The sequence below is a fragment of the Heterocephalus glaber genome, unplaced genomic scaffold, assembly GCF_053883595.1.
Source record: "Heterocephalus glaber isolate CG9 unplaced genomic scaffold, H.glaber_assembly_v1.0 deba00001461, whole genome shotgun sequence".
In the NCBI taxonomy this organism is placed as follows: domain Eukaryota; kingdom Metazoa; phylum Chordata; class Mammalia; order Rodentia; family Bathyergidae; genus Heterocephalus; species Heterocephalus glaber.
In genome coordinates this window covers 38727519-38749155 of record NW_028258308.1, presented here as the reverse complement: position 1 = coordinate 38749155, position 21637 = coordinate 38727519, and the positions used below count along the sequence as shown (strand labels likewise).

Sequence of the window (21637 nt, the reverse complement as noted above, 5' to 3'; positions counted from 1 at the left end):
CCAATGCAAATATATGATGCCTTATTGAATGAGACTATCAAATGGCAACTAGGCCAACTAGTTGCCAGTCTTGTGGTCATGCTAATGGTGTTCATCCTTAGGCCATTAAAATGAATGGCAGACTCAATCAACTGAATTCAAAGGTTCCTTTTATTTACCTATACAGGTTTTTAAAGTGTACATTTATTTTGACTTCACCTTTGTATATTTTGATTGCAAGATTTTTGACAGCAGGAGCCATGTGAATTATTTCTATTTCCACATGACTTCAACATTTTGATTCTCTGTTCTCATATGTTTTATATATTTAATATTGTCTAATAAATTTCCAACTATTCTGTGCCTTGATATAGTACCCCATCATGGCTTTTTTGAGTTATCTAAACTTCTCTCTGTTTGTCAGGATGTCTTGCCTTTATTTTTCTTCTTAGTTCATACCTCTAGCTTAGTGAGGACTCCCTTGCTTCTTTTTTAGATGATGAAAACACTCTTTTCCTCCTTGAAAATTCACACTGAAATGATGTCACATCTTAATTTTGACATACTCTGCTGTTAGGAAACTCCTCAGTTGCATAGTGTAAAAGGGCTTGCATGCACGCACACACACACACACACACACATACACACAAACACACACACTCCCCTCTTAAGCCCTCTGACAAGGTCTGAATGGGGCTTGCTAGCTATGTTCAGTTGATTCTCAATGGAGACAATGGATAACATTTTCTAAGCATATGCTGACTGAGAGTAATTAGAGGTATGACTGGATTTGACTTTCAAAGGGAAAGAACATGGCTTTGTGGCTCCTCAAATACCACTGGTTGATCTTCACTAACTAGTAAGCATATGATTGTTACTTATGTACCTCTTTCTTTTGGGGGGATCTGAACTCTAGCTGTGAAGATTGTATCTGATTGCATTTTTGAGAGGAGGTGGACTTTGAGGATTATCCAAGTTGAAATTGTTGTTTGTACTCCCATTGTGAATCATGGCCAATCGTTCTATTTAGGGAACATTCTCACTGGAGCACACTCATCACATTATGTGACTAGGGTCAGAATCAGCATCATCTCTCAGCAGGCAAAGTATTATTTCCTATAACAACCCCTTATGATTATCCAGGGATTTTGCAAGTTTTAGAGGTTATTCAGGTGTATCAATTAAAAGAGGAAACAAAGAATGGTGAAAGAGAAGTTTTCTTTCAGTCTTTCACTACCCAGGCCTGAAGCTTAGCCACTGAGATATCTGGTGTTCTCTCTACTAGCAGTGGCTGTGGTAACTAGAACCACAGTCCCCAGAGTCAGACTCAGTGCAGACCATAGCTTTGCTACTTGGGAGTTGTGTGAGCTTGGAAAATTATTTAACCTTTCAGAGCCTTAACTTCCTGATCCATAAAATGGGACTAAAAATTGTGCCTACCTCCCAGTATTATTTTGAGAATTTAAGAGTTAATATATGTAAAGTGCCTACTGCAATGTGGGTCATGAACCTACACTCTTGTGAAAAATGCTATCAATATCTTTCTAAAATCAAGTTGTAATCACTTTGATTCACCTGACTTTTCCGTGAGAGAGTTAAATTTATGTTGGAGCAGGTCCCTCTTTCATTGACAGTAGATGTGTGCCAGGTATAAACAGCACCAGGACCTCTTCCATCTATGTGGGATTTAGATGCTTAGAAAATATTCATGCTTCTGGTTGTATTAACAGTTATTTCAATACAGTTTATGGACACCTACAATGTTAGAGCTGGAAAAGATCTTTAGACTGTGTGGTCTACTAATTCCTGAATGTCAGTGAATATATTGACTATGTCATACAGACTTCAGAAAAATTCTCAGGACTCACCCTTGGAGATTTTGACTTTGCAAAGTCAGAAATGGGATTTGGTAATCTTGGTCTTTAAAATTTCAGAGTTTCCATGCATAGTCCAGATTCTTGGAGGACAAAGATGTTACTAAAATTTGATTAACTTTTAAGTCAATCTGAAACCCAGATTGCCTGGTTTATAATTTTAAAGCTACCCTTTTTACTATGATCTGTTTTCAGTAGAAAGTTGGATGGGCAGATGTTTAGGAGCATAAGTTTGGATTGTGTGATTCTCTTGAGCATGGAAGGATTGTCAAATAGAATTTAGAAATTCAGATGATTTATTACTGTCTTATTAATGACTTTCCTTCTACAGTAGGCCACTGATTTCTTTTGCCAAGACAACTTTTACACCTTCTATCCCTCTATTCAGATAGATCTTTTCTCCTTGTCAATCTTTCATATAAAATCATACCTTCATAGCCCAGCTATCACTGGATGCTACTGAAGTTTGAATGTTTTCCCATAATTCTATGATTCTTAGAGTTAAAGATTAACTGAATTGACCTCTCCATTCTACTTGTACAAATGATGTAACAAATCATCCTGAGAATCAGAATTTGTAGATTCCAACATAGCTTGAGCTATTTTTCCACTAAACAACATACATAAGCAACATCATAGTTTTTGTTTTGTTTTATTTTTTTGGTACTCCTTATCCCTTTCAGTCACCATTTTTTATAACTGCAATTGATTCATTTTTTACCTTTTCTCCCATTTATGTTCATGTACTTTTTTTGTCCTGGTTTCTCTTTTTTTGGTATGTGATGAATTTCCCTTACTTCTCATGCTACACCCATCAGGATTCCCAGGAAATGATAATGGCCTAATGATTTTACCCCTTTCCTTCATTTATCAGCAGCAAACTGTATTTAGCAGGCCAGCCAAATTCTTATTTTGTCAGATTTTGCACCTCATTCTCTAAATCTAGAGAGTGTAGGAACATTTTCATCATAAGTAATTCACAGTATTGTTTCATGGTCAAGACCTCCAAGGTAATGTCATTAGCAGAAAGAGCTCTGTGAAGGTGACCATTGCTTCTTACTCTGCTCATGAGAGAACAGAGCCATAAAAACAAAGGTAAAGCATTTACCTCCTGAGAAATCCATCCTAACCCCAGTCATTTAGGGATAGCACAGAGGCTCCACAATAGCAGAACCTGTGTGCACAAGAGGCAAGCTTTCAACAATGTTAAAACTCTTAGTTATGACTGCATCTTTAGAAAAATCTTAACCATGAAGATTCTCCTTAAAAAAACAGAAAAGATGACAAATCAAACTGGTACCAGGAACCACCATTAAGGAGGGACTTGTGTTCAATGGCTATCAGCATGAGGTGCATCTTCAGGAAGCAGAGCCTAGGGAAGAAGACAATGAGCTGTGAGGAGACAGGAACAAGCAGGACATTAGTTCAGGAGAATCTGACTCACACTACTGTGCTCCATGTTAGGAAGAAGACCAGCATCTCAGTGGAGGAAGGAAGCCTCAAATACAGATTTTCCACTTGTGAGCAAATGCCTTGCCAATAACTCTTAGACAGGGACACAGGAGAACTGCCCTAAGTGCATTATGAACTCTTAGGTTGCACAGACTCTGGGTAATCCCTTCTGACCCCTTCAGATTTGTCACTGAATCCTGTTTTACAGTGTGCTCTCCATGACCACCTTTGTGGTCATGTGTGAAGGATGGAGAAAGCATTTCACCTAACTTACCTGGAAACCTCAGAAAAACTCATTCCAGCAAAGTCATCAGACAGATGTTGGGTCAGAATTTTATTCTTCAGGCCATTCAAGAAATGTTTTTGCCAACGCTCTTTAGGAGAAACCTGGGAGACAAAATCATGAGTGTGGGAAATGTGAATATGGGATCAGGAATATTAGAATGCAAATTGTACATACCACTAGTTTCCAGTGCATTTAGGTCCCAGGAAGGAGAGTTATTCTATTGTGTACCTGAAAAAAAAAACTTAAAGGACAGAACTAAAACTCAACAATTTTCACCAAGGAGTTAAGGGTGAGGTGGATGCACCAAGTCTCATTTTTTCTCAGATGGCATCCAAGTCTCCTTGTTGGAAATTTGACTTCTTCTGTCTTGTCCACTCCTAATTTCAGCATGGTAGATGGTTTTCTGAGTCAGTAGCAGTAAGATGGAAAGGATAATGTAGAATCTACATTGTTTTTCTCTGGATGGGACTATTTAAGACTGCTTTTGAAACCTCTTGGTCCTCTACTGATGAACCACATATTACAAAGAAAAAATATTTCCGCCTTCTGTCAGACTTAGAAGAGGTCTTTTGTTCAAATGAACTCAAAGAACCTTCCTGAACAATGGCAATGTTCATGTAAAAATCAAGGATGGCAGTAGGTTTCTAGAGCAACAGGCACATGGAAGAGAAAGTCCTATGAGGTACCTTCTCTCTGGCCTGTGTGTCAGGCCCTCCTCATCCTCCTACAAGCTTCCATGAGACTCTCCACCACACTGACCTAATAGGCAAGACAGGGTCTCTAATCCCAGAATCTCAGGTGAAAGTCAGATTCCTATAGCCTCACTGGAGCATTTTTGCTTTGAAGTTATAGATGTTTCAGAAATTCTCCTCAGATTGTGATCTTGGGATTTGGGAGTCACTCTTCTAAAAAGCAGCACCTAGTTCAGACAATTTAGCACCCTTCCCTATCCCCCTCCTTCACACTGAGACTCAGCAGAATTTCTTGCCATTTCCCAATCTCTGAGATCGGATTCCTCTCATGAGGAGGGCTGCCCACACTGGGCAGTTTAAATCACTATTTAAGTTGCAATTACTAAAGAAATTGGCTTGGAGCTTTGTGTTAGTCACATTCCTTTCCCACTGGGACAAAACACCCTCAACTGTATGAAAGAAAGGTTTACTTTGACTCATGGTTTCAGGGATTCAGTTCCTGGTCATCTGGGTTCAAGGTAGAAACACAGAGTAGAACGGTATGGTAGAAGAAAGCTCATCAATCCATGGCAGCTAGGATGCAGAAGACAGGAAAATCAAGATGAAAGATATACCCCTCAAAGACATACTCCCAGTGACCTACTTCCTTTGACAAGGCCCCACCTCCTAACAACAAATTAAGCTCTGAATTCATCAGTGGATTAATCCATTGGTAAGGTTGCTACCCTGTGATCTAATCACTTTCAGAAAGCTTCACTTCTGAACATATAAGCCTTTAAGAGACATTTTTTTCCCAACCATAACATACTTCTAATATAAATGTTTCCATTTTTGAAAGAGTATAAAAATGATAATTGTGGAGATGCAGAAGCCTTCCTGAGAAAGTTTTTAAAAGATCAAAAAGGAAAACTGTAGAACAATGTGGAATTGGGTATAAGACTCTGGGACTTAAGTAATCCAGATATATTGGATCTAATCTAATTTTAAGTTATAAGGTAATGCTCTCAACCTAGGGCCAACTAGAAATTCCATTTAGACTACAATTTCTCACAATATAATTTATATAATTAAAAACATGGCATTTATTCAAGACCTTCTAATAAGAGTGGAAATTTTACAAATACTAACTCTACACTTAGAAAAACCATATTGGTTGATGGCCCCATTTTATACATGGAGATACGGCAAGACAGAGAAAGTGAGGGACTGATTTGAGAAAAATGAGACGCAAATCTCTGGAGTCGTCGTCACTAAACCAAAGTCCATGGAATGGTACAGAATCTAAACCAGCAAAATGAATATTCCCAATTTAGGATTTCTCAATGTGAGTTTCAGAATTCATTAAAAGAAAAAATATATATATATACCTACGCATACATACTATGGGTGTGCATGCATGTGTGTGTAGTTGTCTCCATATATTTAGACCACAAATATCTCCTGTATTCTATAAGTTATCATGTGATGAATATTGGCATGTGCTTATCCCTACAAAAGATTAACAGTTCAGATTTAAAAATAAAGGAAAAGCAGGTATGATTTGTTTTATATCTCTGCATTCTATATTCCCATGGAGACAGTATTTTCATATAGAATTTTCATTCTATCTGTTTCATCCAGGCATGGGTGTAAAAGTCACAGTCATTACAGCAGTATGTTGAAACTCCCTGTCTCTTTATCTGTATAACAGGCAAAGAAAACATCCTTACGAGCCATTACTTCAGCCGTACATAATGACTGCTAAATGAAAGAAAGGTCATGCTTATCAAGATTCATTCCCTCCTGCCTAATGGTCATTTCTTGTTATCTATATATTATAGTTCCTTACATTTACTGAAGAAATTATGTAAGAATCCTGTTTGTTTCCGTTAGCATTTTGCTGGCCAGAACATCTTTTACTTCTTTCACTTTACCTTAATGGCGTCAAGGAAGGAATAGGAAAAGATGTGAAAACTTTGTTTTGAACAGAGGTCTATACCAAAAAGAGGCTAGGAGGGCCATCGAGCATATGAAATGGCAATGTGGACTCAGAATAAAATGGAAAGAAATGTTATTTTCTGGAGGGTGTTTTGGCAAGGAATACTTGGCCCAGGAAAAGGTTGGAGCCCCTCTTCTGGAGCATTTCATAGCCCTTTGTGCTGTAGAAGTTCATAGAGCATGATGGTAAGATTGTGGACTAGGAAATTATTGGTGTGTATTCACTAACTCACTTTACAATCAAGATAATTAGCTTTGCCAACCCACTGCTGGGATACAAATGTAAAATATTATAGAGGGGAAACAACCCACATACTATAAATCAACACATTATCACTATTATTGCTACTTTATGGACTGTCCCTAAAATAACCTGAAAAAAAGTTTTAAATTATTTACATCATTACTTTTATTTGAATAATTTCTTATTATGCTAATTTCTTTTTCTTAATTTGATTTGCATTTAAATATTTTACATATTCATTAATATAACTTTTGTTTACATTTTCACTCTCAATGACTAAAATGCTTCAAAAATTATGAGTATTACTTGTACTTATGACATTCTGGAACATAGATAGGGAGCAGAGTTATGCTTTCTGATTTGGAGATAAACACCGCAGGAATAAGAGAAGTGACCTCTCAAGGCCAGTGAAGTACCTGGAATCTTTATCTAGCCCTTTCAGTTTCTTCGGAGGTTAAACAGAGGTCAAGTTTCATTTATTGGGAATGTCTTTCTTTCCTGAAACAACTTTGTTTTTTCTATTTCTGATCATAATATATGTGACACTGGGAAAGAGCCAAAATTCACAGTTTACCTTTTTGTTTTGCTCAACAAATAGAGATGTTAGAAAGGTGCACAAGCCTGGGACCAGACAGCCTTGGGCAATAAATCCAAGCTTTAATTCTGCAAAGCAGATGATGTTGTCTCCAGTACTCCAGTCCCAGCTGGGAATCTTTGACAGGAAAATCTGTTTCATGGTAGAAATCAAGTCAAGTGGTAAGAATATACATTCTTCAAGAAAGTCCTTCTGGATGGATGTCTATCATTTCATTTACTTGATATCATTTGCTCTTCACTTTTGAGAATAAAAGTGGTGTCTGGGTCAGTGCAAGGGATAATAAACAATTCAGGATTTTAAAGTGGTTAGTGGTTTGTCAGTGTTGTAAACTTAGGTCAAATGACTCAGACCTCTAATTCTGACCCCAAGCTATATCTTTAAGTAATTCACAATCTTAATAAGACTCCAAATTTCGCCTATGATTGGCAAATCTTTCTAATTTGTAGATCCATTTGAGAGTAGTAAGGTTCACCTAGCTACATAGACCTAGACATAAGGAGACTAATTATGCTGGAATGTTTCATACCTTGTTATGGGATTGAAGAATCTGTATGATGACTCTAGCCTTAGGGTAATAGTTCTTGATAGAGAGCACCCTGCATAAACCACAATTACGCTCATTATGACATGCCATGGTGTACTTTTTATATAATTCATTTTAGACTAAATGATGGATGTGTAAGTGGAGGAAGACTTAGTATATTATATAATGTGTGTTTTCTAAAATGTTCCATGAATAACATATACAGAAGCCGGGGATATAGCTCAGTGTAACCTCACCTGCCTGGCAAGTTCAAGGTCATGAGTTTGATCCCAGGTACTGGGGAAAAAAATACAGAAGAGTCCCATTGTTTCAGTGAGTAAGTCAGATTAGATCAATTTATTGAAATGTCAGCTACTGGTCTTAGAAGACAGTGGTCTTCTGGAACCAGTTCTTGATGAGGAAATAAAGGTTTCACATGTTTTAGCCTTCAGATCCAAACATGATAATGACGGGGAAAACAGAGTTTTACTTGCTGTCCATACCTTGCAGCAGACTGTATAATATATAATTTAACTTTCTTATTTTATGAGTTAAGGAATTAAGATCTAGCTCATATTCACAGTACTATAAATGATGTAAGTCCTCAGCTATTTCTTGCCACAAGTAGAATCATCTTCACCTATGCATATTTATTTTCTTCTGTGGACCAGAAATTCATGTGGTTAGGCACAAGACCACTGCCAGCTGTTATGGTTTAAATCTTAAGATCCCTCAAAAGTTTTGTGTGTTTGAATGGTGATGGGATCACAAGGACTCTATGCTCATTAGTAGATTTTTCCACTGATGATTCAGATCTGACTTGCTGTTAAGAAGCGGGGCCTGGTTGGAGGTGGGTGACTGGGGGAATGACCTGAAAGGGGATATTCTTATCCCCAGTTCCTCTGTTCTTTGTTTCTGCTTGCCTGAAGAGAAAGAACTGGCTGCCATGGAATGAGCTGCTGTCCTCCACTAGCATCTTATACCGTGCTGTTTCTGCCTTGGAGCCAGCCAGAATTGAATTGAATCCTATGAAAACCATGACCCCAAACAAACTTCTTAAATTGTGTGTATTGGGTATTTTTTTCCCAATGGCTGGAAAGTGACTAATATACAAATTGGTACCAGAGAAGTGGGATCATTGCTGTGACTTTACCTGACCATGTTGTTCGAGTCTTTGGAATTGGTTTGGGGAAGGAATTTAGAAAGCTGTGGAGATGCTGGCTAGAGAAGCTCTAGAATATGGTAAGCAAAGAAAACAGATTGATGAGAGATTCTTGTCAGATTTCGGAAGGCTGCATGCTAATAGAAATGTGAAGAGTAAAGGGCCAGGCTCAGGAGGTTTTAGTTGGGAACAATGATTCCAAGAGGCCATGTATGCTACATCCTGGCAGAATATTTGTCTTCATATTGGCCATGTTCTGAGAATTTGTGGAGAATGAAATTAAGGCCAGTGGACTAATTAATCTGGAGAAGAAAAGTACAAAGCAGCCCTAAGTTCAGGTTTTGGGATGGGTACTGCTGAGAAGCATGAGTAAAAATCAGATGTGAAAAGTTTGTGGTTCAATAATAAAATGCATGCAAAGTGGGGCTATGGAAGGCTTGGTTGTAGAAAAAATTGTGTGCAATAAAAAGAAGCCACATACTTGCATTAGGACAATAGGAAAGATGACATGAAAATATTTCAAGAATGCAAAAGACATTACCTTTTGCAGACTTAAGGATTTAAAACTGAAAAGCTCTCATTTGAGAAGTGAGCCTCTGCATCCCCTGCTCTAGAAGGACTGCTTAGGAAATTGGTTTTCTAGGATTCATTTCACTGTACTCAGCCATCTAGGCACACAGAGGCCACTGCAGTCATGGTCCAAGGGGCCTGGCTAATGATCCCACCATTGCCAGACCTTGACATCATTCAATTGATGCTGGCTTTTCAGGCATGCAGAATGCAAGACTACAGGGTCATAGAAGCTTCCACCCAGATTTCAGAAGAAGGTCTGGGAGGCAAGGCAGTGTGGCCCTGAGAAGGCAATGTATAAAGCTGTGAGAGTTAAACTGAAAGTGTAGTGGATACTACAGGAACATGGACACCTGCAGAGGAAAGCCTCAGGCAGGGAGCAGAACTAGCTCAAGAGAAGCCACGTGAGCTGCAAGCAGCACAGCCATAGAGGGAGACCCCTTTAACTCCTGTGGAGCTCACATCTTACAACCACCTGCCCAGGGTGCTACTGGACACGGAGCTACAAAATTTAATGTTTGCCCTGCAGGGTTTCAGACTTCCTTTGATCCCATTCCATTCTATCATGTTTGGAATGGAAATGTTTGAAGTACTTGATTTTCTTTCTGATTTTTACAAGAGATTATAGCTAAGAATTAGCCTGAGGTCTCAGAAAAGATTTTGGACTTGGACTTTTTAGTAATGGTGGAACTGTCAATACTTTGGCAACTCTTAGAGATGGGTTAAATGTATTTTATATAATGAAATGGACATAAGTCTTTGGGGGGCTAGGTTTAGAATGTTATGATTTTGATCTAAAATGTCCTCCAAAAGTCTCATGTTTAGAAGGTGGATCATGAGGGAGTGCTATACTCTTCAGTGGAATAGCCTACTGATGAGTTCATTGCTGTATTGCTCTTAGGAGATAGGGCCTGGTTGGAATTGGGTCACTGGGGGTGTGAACTAGAAGGGTATATTCTTGTCCCTGGGTCCTCTCTTTTGTTCCTGTTTCTTGGCTGTTTCATGGGATGAGCAGCTGTCCTCAATCAGGCCTATCCATCATGATATTTCTGAATTGGAACTAGCTGACTTTGGACTGAATCCTATAAAAACTGTGAGTCAAAATAACCTCTCCTCCTTTACTTCTGGGTGTTGTGTGCTTTGTCCCAGCCTGGGATAGCTGACTGATATACTGCCATAATCATAGTTGAACTTCAGTTAACATAAGTCAAGCTCGTGCTCATAGATAACTTGTAGTTAAAGATGTTAATGTTAACGCTGTCCATCTTGGAAATACTTGCCAATGGTCATAACAATATCATACAAATCATGCATAATATTTCACTAGAAGTACAGGATAAAAATCCCAATAAAGTGTACTAATAGAGTTCAAAACTGGCATCTTTTTGAGGAAAAGAAGATCTTAGTTATATGGTGCTATCTAAATAGTTCTCAGTTATTTGTACACTTTCCTTTTAAATTCAGATTGCTATTACCTGTGAAACATTGAAGAAGAACACAGAGAAGCAAGTATGCATATATGATGCTCTAGTTTCACTTGTATCCACCTTCATATTAGAGTGTGTGCAAAAAATAAGCATAAACCTGAAGGTGATAGAGCTGGTGCTCTGACAGATGACATCTGCTATTTAGTTCTATGCACTGGGCTTTTAGTAGAAGTAGAAAAATATCAGCACTGGAGCATGCAAAACGCAATGCCAGCTTCTTACCTCATGATGTTTGAAGTGTCCTCCGCATATGAGTCACTGCACAAAGGGTTGGCTAAAATCAGGCATGCTTCTGCAAACTCCACCTGCTCTTCAAGATTAAACAGCAGCCATTTTGTTAATCACATCAGATAATATTCTAGTGTTCCTCTTGCTGGGTTTTCTTATTATTTTAATCATAAAATTGCCAACAAGTAAAATAGCACACATGGGAAGGAGTTGTGACCATGATGTCTGTATATCAGGATCATAGTTCTGTACGTACTTGCAGGGCAAGGAGCACTAGAGCTGAGGGGCCAGGGTCTTCAACACAAGTGGAAGATTGCTTCAAAATGGCTAAAGTACAAAGTGATGTTTTTCTTACCATCACTATTATTTTATGTCCAGTGATGAGCAATAAGACCATTTTCAGAAACTGCCTGTATATTTGTCTTTCAGGACAGCAAAGAAAGGAGGAGTTAGGAGTTTTCTTGACCTAAACCAAGTAGTCATTCAATATATGTTAGATTCTGAATCTTAAGGTTCTAGAAAATTATTGAAATATCTGCAATAATACCAAGCTGTAAGAAAAAGATTACACAGGGTCTGTCATTTTCTGCTTGTAGTCATTACATAGATCTTTCTTTTGAGTTGAAACATTTTGGTTTATTGATTCTAAAAGACTTAGGACATGAAAGAAAGCTGGCTTTGATCTAAAACCAAAACTGACTAGAGGGTTGGCTATTGCTCATTATTTGTAATTCAAACCCTTAATGAGTTTTCTGCTATTCTGCTTCGTGTTTCCCTTATCTGAAGACATCAGTGGGGGCAGGAGAAATTGGTTAGAATATGTCTTCTAGTAAGAACCCTATTTGGATGGTAAGAACAAATACAGTTTTGTTCTCCATAACTTTTCCAGATCTGATAAAGAATTTAGTAAATAGAGAATTTAGTAAAATAAAAAACTTTAAGGTAAGGGTCCACAAACAGTAATGTCTACTTGCCCTTGTCAAAGAGGATTTGGAGGTCAACTACTCCAACTTTTTTCTGATCAGTTTTAAGGTTAAAAAAGCTATCTTTCCCTCCTGTTAAAGAATCAGAAATAGTAATACAGCCTATCATCTTAATGATTGTAGCACAGGGAAACCACGAGGAGAAAAAGAAATAGATCTTACCGCAACTCGCTTCAGATCCTCCCACTTCAGTGCAGATCCAAAAATAAAAGTTGTATAGGCCAAATTGCATTTAAATATGGTCTCCAATTCCAAAGAAGGATGGACCCTAGAATATTGTGGTAAAGATGGAAAAAAAGATCACTGGGGTGGTTTGCAGGTTGTAGTACGTTTTTAGTGTATTGAACAGATCCAGTACTTTCCTTTCAGAAAATACTCATCACTCATTATTAATCTATGTGGTCAGGTTACACTGGCACAATCAGCCTAATTCTGGGGATAGGTTTGCACCTCAGGCATAAGCAATCACAGTGATCTGAATGAATGCAAGGAGGGACAATGCCAAAACAGAGGCAAGAATTCAACATGTCACTATAACTAGAGATTTCAACACATGTCTTTCATTAACTGATAAGTCAAGCAGGAAAACAATCAAGTATTTTGAATACAAGTATGATATGAATTTTGCAATCAACACTTAGAAAATGTATTTTTAAGAGCAAAAACATTACTGAGATGATATTTTACTCAATCAAAAAAGAACACCTCAATATATTGCAAAAGATAGTTATTGTACATATCATGCTCTTTGATCACAGTACAATTAAGACTTAAAACCCAAAAGATTAATTAAAAATATTCTTCATATTCAGAATTGTTTCAAAAAAGTGGGCTGCTACAATCTTTTAGGGCTAAGAAGAAATAATAGTAGTTCTTTATAATTACTCTTAGAAATAAGATACACTAACACCATTAAATATACATGCTTCTTGATACAACAACAGCAGTGCTTTAAGGAATATTTAGAGTAGTGGACATTAATATTTGAATAAACTCACAAAAGCTCAATGAGGTCAAAAGTTGGTTCTTTGAAAAACAGCCTAACACAATAGGCAAAACTGGTGAAACTGATGAAGAAAAAAGAAAAGACACAAATGACACATGTGGGGTGATCCAAAATATGATGAATGTTTTAAAAGTCTATGGCAGTCTTACATATCTCCATTATTCCCCTTCAAAATAGTCTTCTTTCCCTAGAGCACTACTTGTCCCACCATTTTTGCCACTTTCTGAAGCAATTCTGATAGCCTTATTGCATGTATTTATGAAGAGTGATTGAAAGAGCTGTGAATGCTGCGGCCAAGTGCCATCCAATGGAAAGCTGGCTCCATTACCACGCAGTCTCATTCACCTTCTCACCAGATCTGGCGCCATGCGGCTTTGGGCTTTTTTCCAAAGTCAAAATGCCCATGAGAGATAAACATTTTGAATGCAAAGTGACAAAAATGATGGGTAAGTTTGTGTAAAGTGAAGGGGGGTATTTTAAGGAGAATTAATGATGATTTGTCTCTATCATAATAATTTTTTAAAATTTAAATCTTTGTTATATTTGTTGATGACATTTCATGTATCGAATGAAGAAAATATAATGCATATAGGCAAAATACAATAAAAATAATATTTTTATTTTTAATTATAGACATAAGGATGGAGAAATTGGAAATTAACTGGTTTTATTTGAAATAATATGATTATTTACATTGAAACACCTAATACTAGCACAGAAAAAATTCAACAAAATAGAGAAATTTATGTGGATTCATATACAAAAGTCAATTGTCTTTTTTATATCAATAGCAAACAATTGAAAATATAATAAGAAGACACTATTTTCAACTTTATCAGTACTTTGTGTAAAGTATTTTATGTACTTTAATTAAGTGCCTTATATAAATTATACCTGTAAAATTGGTGAACTATCTGGGAAATTATACTATATTGTTAAGAGACAATACATGAGAACTTAATTAATGGATACCTACAATATAGCCAGACTTAGGAAGAATTTGTTGCAAAAAGAAGTCAATTATAAATCTAAAGTTTCAACTGTATTCCCATAAAAGTGCTATAGTTTGATCACAGTACATGTTAAGATTATTATAAAATTTATATGAAAGATAAAAGGCTAAGGAAAGCTTATTGAGTATTAAAAAGAATTAACAATGAAGAAAGGAGGGAAGACTTTAGCATATATAAGAATTATGAAGCATTTGTAATAGAAAGTGTGTTATTAATACAATGAGAGATAAGTTGATGAACATAAAAGTGCAGAATGACCCTGTCAATAGTAGGCATTGGCTTTGGAGGAACTGCTGCTGAAAAAGCAGTTGTTGAAAGGCCAAATTGAAGTACATTTCACAGAACTATAGAAAATAATCCAAAAATTCATTTGAAACCAGAAGAGACCAAAAATAACAAAAGCAATTCTAGATAATAGAGACATGGCAGTGGGTATCAAAATCCCCAACTTGAAACTATACTACAAAGCTACTGTGATAAAAACAGCATGGTACTGGCAAAGAAACAGCCCTGAGGATCCGTGGAATAGATTAGAAGATGCAGAAACAACTGCAGACATACTCAACTACCTCATCATTAACAAAGGAGCCAACCATCCTCACTGGAGGAAAGATAGCCTCTTTAATAAATGGTGTTGGAAAAACTGGATTTCAACTTGCCAAAGATTAAAACTAGACCCCTGTCTCTCACCATGCACTAAATTAAAATCAAAGTGTTTTAAAGATCTAAGCTTTAAAACAAAAACACTAAACTTGGTGGAAGATAAGTTAGGTAGAGCTCTTGAAGACACTGGCATAGCAAAAGACTTTATGAATAAATCCTCAGTAGCACAAGAACTAGCACAAAGAATTAACAACTGGGATCTCATCTTATTAAAAAGCTTCTACACTGCAGGAGAAACCACCCACAGAGCTAAAAGACAACCTATAATGTGGGAAAAAAATTTTAACAGCTGTTCATCAGAAAAAACACTACCATCTAGAGTATATAAAGAACTTAAAAAAAAAAATCAGGCCTCCCAAATTTAAAGACCCAATCCAAAAATAGGAATTTGAAATGAACAGACATTTCTCAGATGAAGTAAAAGCGGCAAATAAACATATGAAATATGTTCAACATCACTGGTCATTCAAGAGATGCAGATGAAAAGAACGCTGAGATTCCACCTCACCCCAAAAAGAATGGCTGCTATCAAGAAATCAACAAATAACAAATACTGGCAGGGGTGTGGGGAGAAAGGAACCCTTCTCCATTGTTGATGGGAGTGCAGACTGGTGCAACTACTGTGGAATTCAATATGGAGAAACCTCAAAAAGCTAGTATTAGAGGTTCTGATTTGACCCCGCTATTTCCCTGCTGGGTATCTTCCCCAAAGAATTAAAAGAATCATACCACAGTGATGCATGTGCACCCATGTTTATAGTGTCACAGTTTATAATAGCTAAAACTTGGAAACAGCCCAATTGCCCATCTACTGGAGACTGGATAAAAAATATGTGATTTTTTAAAAAAATAAAATGGAGTACTACTTAGCCATAAAGAATGAGAAACTAGAGACATTTATAGCTAAATGGATGCACCCTGAGCCCATACTCTTAAGTGAAATAAATAGGACACATATGTGTAAATACCAAGTAGTCTCTCTGAAAAACTAAAACTGTAAATAAGGATCAAAATGTATAATTGATAATGTGAAATATGTAGAGAAGGTCTAAAGGAGTAGGGGGAGTGGGAGGGGTAGGGGAAAGGAAAGAAGGGAAAAGAAAAAATATGAGAAAAGCAAAAAAGGAAACAAAGTCTTGTAAGTGGGGACGGGTGGGGGAGGTGAAGGGAGGGCAGGGGAATGGGGAAAGAATAAGAACCAAGATACATCATGTAAAGGCACAAGATCCCAGTGATGAATGTCATTATATTTTATACCTAAAATGTACCAATAAACTTAATGAAAAAAAGGCAAAAGTTGAAATTGTATGTGTGCATCTTACCATATGAAACAAATTCCAGGTGAATTAGTGAGTTAAATGACAAAAACCAAAAATTTATATTCTTCATAGAAATTTCATTTAAATATATTTTAAATATTGGAATAGGGAAATATTTTCTAAACAAAAATCAAATATTGAAAATTTGCCTATCATATTAAAACTTTTAAAACATCACAGGAAATATTACACTCTGTGAGAAGACAAGTTAGAAGCTTAAAGATTTTTGCAAAGAATCCAGTTGAGTTTCTCCAGCACCCAAATAAGAAAACTAAATCTGATTTACATCATCCTATTTTCAAAATTCTTAGAACAAATTCAGAGAAAATCAACACTCTAAAAGCCAAATCTTTACAATGAATTGTAAAATACCTTTATTACCAGACACACTATCAACCACAATATTTTAAAGTACTTAGAAATCATCAATCCATTTAAGTAAAACTTTCCCTTTTATAATATTGTTCACTCACTATATGACACATGATCATGAATATTTTGAAGTGAGAACTTTGCCTAGAATTCCATATATAAATTAGTAGGGTCGAAGGCTTCTGCTTTCAAGAATGATAAACCAAGTAACTTCAGCCTCCTGTTTACTGAAGATATATAGAAAGGCTGTTTGAACTATTTAAAAACTAATAAATGGTAGAAGAAATGGTAGAAGACACTGAGCCAGAGAGTTGGGGAAATTTCTGCATCTTAAGCATGATAAATTAATAGAAATGCAGACCTATAAACATCACAGAAAAATTATAGCATACTTCATACTCAAAACATATGGTCTTCTAAGAAGAGAGTTTTTGTAGTTAGGAAAATAGTTCACGGGCTTCTTAATAACAGAAAAAGCTTGTGATGAGAGGAATATCTTTGTGATTCTTAAAGAAACAACTGTCAGTATCCATGACATTCTCTCAAGGATGAAGAGAAAACAAAGATCATTTACATTAAACAATGATTTGTTATTGGTTGATCTTCATTCAGAGGAAGTGTAAAGGTTTGCCCTTTTGGCAAGAAGGACAATAGCTGTAATGCAATGGAAGATCAGAGATGCAAGGAGAAAACTAGAAAAACGTTTAAACAGGAGGGTAAATTTAACGAAAACTAGCATAGAACTCTGAGTTGATAAGAGTTTAAACCATTAAATAGTGGAACCACCAGATGAGATGGCACACACCTGAAATCCCAGCACTCTGGGAAGCCAAGTCAGGAAGATTATAAATTCAAACCCATTTTGCATTATTGATTATTCATTCTAATTAAAGGGATAGGGGTAGTGGGAGGGGCACGAGAAAGGAAAGAAGGGAAAGGAAAAATGATGAGAAATGGAAAAAATGGAAATAAGGTCTTTGTAAATAGGGAAGGGTGGAGGGGGTGAAGGGAGGGCTAGGAATGGGGAAAAAATAAGAACCAAGATGCATCATGTAGAGGTACAGGTTCCCAATGAGAAAAGCAAATGTGTTGTATACCTAAAATATACCAATAAAAGAATTTAGGAAAAAAAATTCAAACCCAGCCTGGAAAATTAAGTGACTTAGTGATATTTTGCCTCAAATTTAAATAAATATATACATAGATAGATAAATAAATAAATAACTAGAAAAGTAGGTCAGTGTGAAAGTCCTGGGTTCATTTCAATAACTAAAATTATATATACAAATATTATATATTTATAGTGTATTATAACAATATATTTATAATATATATCTGACAAAGTTTCATATCACATATTACTTTGCATAAATACAGAAAACACTAAAAATTCAGGATCAAAATGTACAAGATAAATATAATCATTTCATATAAGGACTATAAATGGTTTATAAATATGAAAAGACACTTGGCCTCATTAATAATAAGAAAAAAATGGCTTAAAATGATAGTAGCATACCACTATCTTATAAAGTGCTATTCATAGGAATAACAAAAATTTCAAAGACTGATATGTTAGGGTTAGACATCTCCATGTGTTAGGAAGGATATAAGACAACAGCAATTCATAGTTGTTGGTGGAAATGGTATGCAAAACTGTATCAGCTGTGATATAGAAAAATATTTAAACATTATTACTTTGCAGTTTTATTCCTGGGTACCATAAATGAGCATTTGAACAGTACCATTCTTTATTAGAGCCAATATCTGAGGGAAAACACCACCAGAAGTAGAATGAATTAAGAAAAACTGTGGTGCGTTCGTATGAAGGAACACGGTGATACAAAGCAATAAAAATTAGTGTGACTCTAGTTGGCTGCAATGTGAGTGAATCTCACAAACCTAACATTGAGGCAAACACATTTACATACTATTTATAGAAGTTTTAAAACAGGAAAAAGTCAAGTAATATTGAAAATAAACATGGTAGATAAGGCAACTAAAAACTATTAAATTAAGTGTCAGAGTTTTAGTTGCCTATAGGGATTAAAAATGGAAAGGGTTATGCAGGTGCACTGGAAGTAGAATAATTCTCTATCAGAATGGTGGCTACACAGATGTGTACTTTATGTTCATTCATTTCAAAGTACATTTTAATTTTATACAATTTTCTTTTTGAATCATATTTTAGCATAAAACGTTTTAAGTATGGTACGTAATTTTTCCTTGCAAATTGAAAAAGAAATAGAAGTTCTACTTTCTATACTTCCATAACCCATATGTAACTCCTAGAATTTTTTCATTCAACCTTCATTATTCTTATATTATTTAATGTTGGGGAAATTAAAAAGCCATCTAATGCTATGCATATATCTACTGTATACATGTATCATATATGTGTATATATGGCATCCAATAAATAGATTCAATTATTGAGCTTGAAAAATAACTTTGAGGAAGTGCAAAGTACAGTATATGCAAATACTTGAATTTTCAGGAAAAAATCTTCATTAGCCATAATGATATGAATAGGGATTTTTCTTGTAATTACAAATTCTAAGATAACTGTATTAGAAAGATGGAAGAAAAGGAAGTTGAGTAGAGTGCTAGAAAATGCTTCTCTGCTGTATCTAGTTATTAATAATTGCTCTCTACAACTAAGAAATCAAAACAATAGTAAAATACACATTTAAAGTTAAAAGAAATATGAAATCTGAAAGAGCTGAGTGGTGATCTCTGATCCAGAAGACTGGAGAAAGAACAGGAATAAATCTCTTATAATAAGATTTTGCTGTTTCACTTGTAAGCTATAGGCACATATTATTCTCTTGAATGGTAACTTTCTTCCAGATACCTACACTAATCTGCCTCCCCCCTAAAAATTGTTGGTTAGGTGTCCCTTCTACATTATGACAAAATTTACATGAATGCCTGTCTTTACCTCTATGTTTTGATTTTCACATTTCAAGTGTGTATGTGCTTGATTTTCATTTACCCTGATCTACATAATTATACCTTCCCAGTAAGACATTGATGTTTTTATCAGCTCCTGTGATTGTTAATCTCAATTGCCAACTTGATCAGATTAAGAACCTCTAGAAGGGTAGCTAGATTTTGAGTAATAACCCCATTGATGGATTAACCAGTGATGAGTTCACAGCTGAACGGGCTTTTAGGAGGTGGGGTCTCGTTGGAGGAAGTAGGTCCACGGGGATGTGCCTTTGAAGAGTATATCTTTCCTTTTTTTGGCTTCCTAGGTGTCATGAAATGAGCAGCTTGCTTCTGCTATGCCCTTCCACCACAGTGGCTTCTTTCTTGGAGCCAGCTGACCATGGACTGAAACTTCTAAAGCCATTAGCCAAAAATAAATTGTTCAGCCTTTAAGTTGTTTATGTCAGCTATTTTGTCACAATAATAAAAAGCTGACTAATATAACTCTATTCATTTCTCATCTTTTAATTTTGTGAAAAACAGCACATACACAAAGTATGTAAGAGTTACACATTCAGTGTGAAGAATGATATTAAAGTCAACATTTGTGTACCTAGTCATGCATAATAATACACATTATCATTTCTCCTTGTTTCTTAGTCTCTAAATCTAGTTATCTGGCTTTTCTGAAGTTTTTGAGAACAGTGTTTTGCTTAATTTAGCTATAGTTTTTGTTTCATGCAACTAATATCTTGACTTATGGATGTTATCTCTCTCTACTAGCCATCTTTAAAAACAATCTACCTTAGTCCATCCTCTAGCCACATGAATTCACATCCTTACTCTGTACAAAATACTCCATTTTCTTTCCCCATAGTCTCGTGTCTTTATAACATTAGCTCAAAGCCCTAAATGTTGTCATCTAAATCAGGTACAGACTCACACGGGGATCCTCAGGCAAAGCTGCTTCTGACATTTCCTCAGCCAATATATGAGGATGAAGCAGGAAGAAGAAAACTGCAGTAGATGCTCACAATTGAAACAGGTGGAGGTGGAAGTAGAGAGCGCAGAGCAACTACTCTCTATCTCTTTGATGTCTGAAATCTGAGTACTTATTATTAGGGTCCTCTATCCCATGGGCAGAGAATGTCTTTGGACGGTGTCCCAGATCTGTTCTCATAGCTAATCCATTGTTCTTCTTGATTTTCATCTCTGCTGTCTGACCCCTTGAGTCATCATGCTTCCTATTCCTTGATATATGACCTTTTTGTCCTTGAGTCACTGTCTTGGCCTGACCCCTGTCTGTGCTAGAATGGGGGTTTGGAGGCACGTTTTTCATTTTGGACTCTCTTTGCCTCTTTTACTCAATGCTGGCAGGGCTACTGCCAGTAAAGTTTTGTTTAAGATGTTGAGAATTTTCTCTAAATCTTATTCAGATTTATATCATGTCCCAAAAGTCATATTGATGATTCCTTGGAGACAGATTTTTCTTTAAAACTGTCAGGCTTCTGGGAAGAATGTGTTTTAAGCTTCTCTGAAGCTACTTTCCCTTCCCTCACTAACAGCATCTACATGCCACCATTCTAAATCTTTCTGAGGTCTAATGAGTCCTATAGACACATCTTCAATTGGAACTCGACCCTGAGGTCATAGGTCATAAGGTTGCACCTTGGATTTGATTTTTTCCCCCGAAGTTATTTTCCACTTTGACATGTTTTTGGCCAGCTGGACAAACTATTTTGAGCCTTTCATATTTCTTTTTACTTCTCCTAAAAAACTAAGGGATTTTCTTTTAATAGCATACATGAGTAAAGAAAAGAACTCAGTAATCTTTAGGGGAATCTTCTTAGCTAGCTTCACCCAATTTCACTATGTACATTTTCCATCTCCTCCACTGTTGCCAGGGAAAGTGTTGTGAGTTTCTGCCATGATAACAAGGGGTACTCGTCCTCTAGCAGTAATGTCCTCATAGCCTCTCCAGCCTCTGCCAAGAGTCCCTATGCAATCCTTCAGCCTCTGCTCACACCCAGTTCCAAGGAAAGGCCGCATTTTTAAATTTAAATTTTAAGTTTTTCTAGTACTGGGGATCAAACTCAGGACCTTGCACTTGCCAGGCAGGTGAGGCACCACTGAGCTAAGTCCCCAGTCCTTGGCCAAATTTTAACTTCTGGTATGACAGAACTCCATTTCCAGTTCTCCCCTTTTTTGGTATCAGTTATCCATTTCTGCCAAACAAAGCATTCTGGAAATTATAGACCAAAAACAATAATGGATTATT

At 36.3% G+C, this 21637-nt stretch overlaps 1 protein-coding gene across 1 annotated transcript in view; it reads right to left on the bottom strand.

Moving 5' to 3' along the window:
* Positions 1-21637, bottom strand: part of Kcnu1 (potassium calcium-activated channel subfamily U member 1) — a 161559-nt gene that overhangs the window by 89428 nt on the left and 50494 nt on the right. The window contains exons 11-16 of the mRNA XM_021236895.2: positions 12218-12323; positions 11067-11149; positions 7629-7698; positions 7079-7231; positions 3580-3692; positions 3154-3225 (exon numbers count right to left, since the gene is read on the bottom strand). Of these exons, the coding sequence (XP_021092554.2) occupies positions 3154-3225; positions 3580-3692; positions 7079-7231; positions 7629-7698; positions 11067-11149; positions 12218-12323 (597 nt within the window). The remainder of the gene's footprint in view (positions 1-3153; positions 3226-3579; positions 3693-7078; positions 7232-7628; positions 7699-11066; positions 11150-12217; positions 12324-21637) is intronic.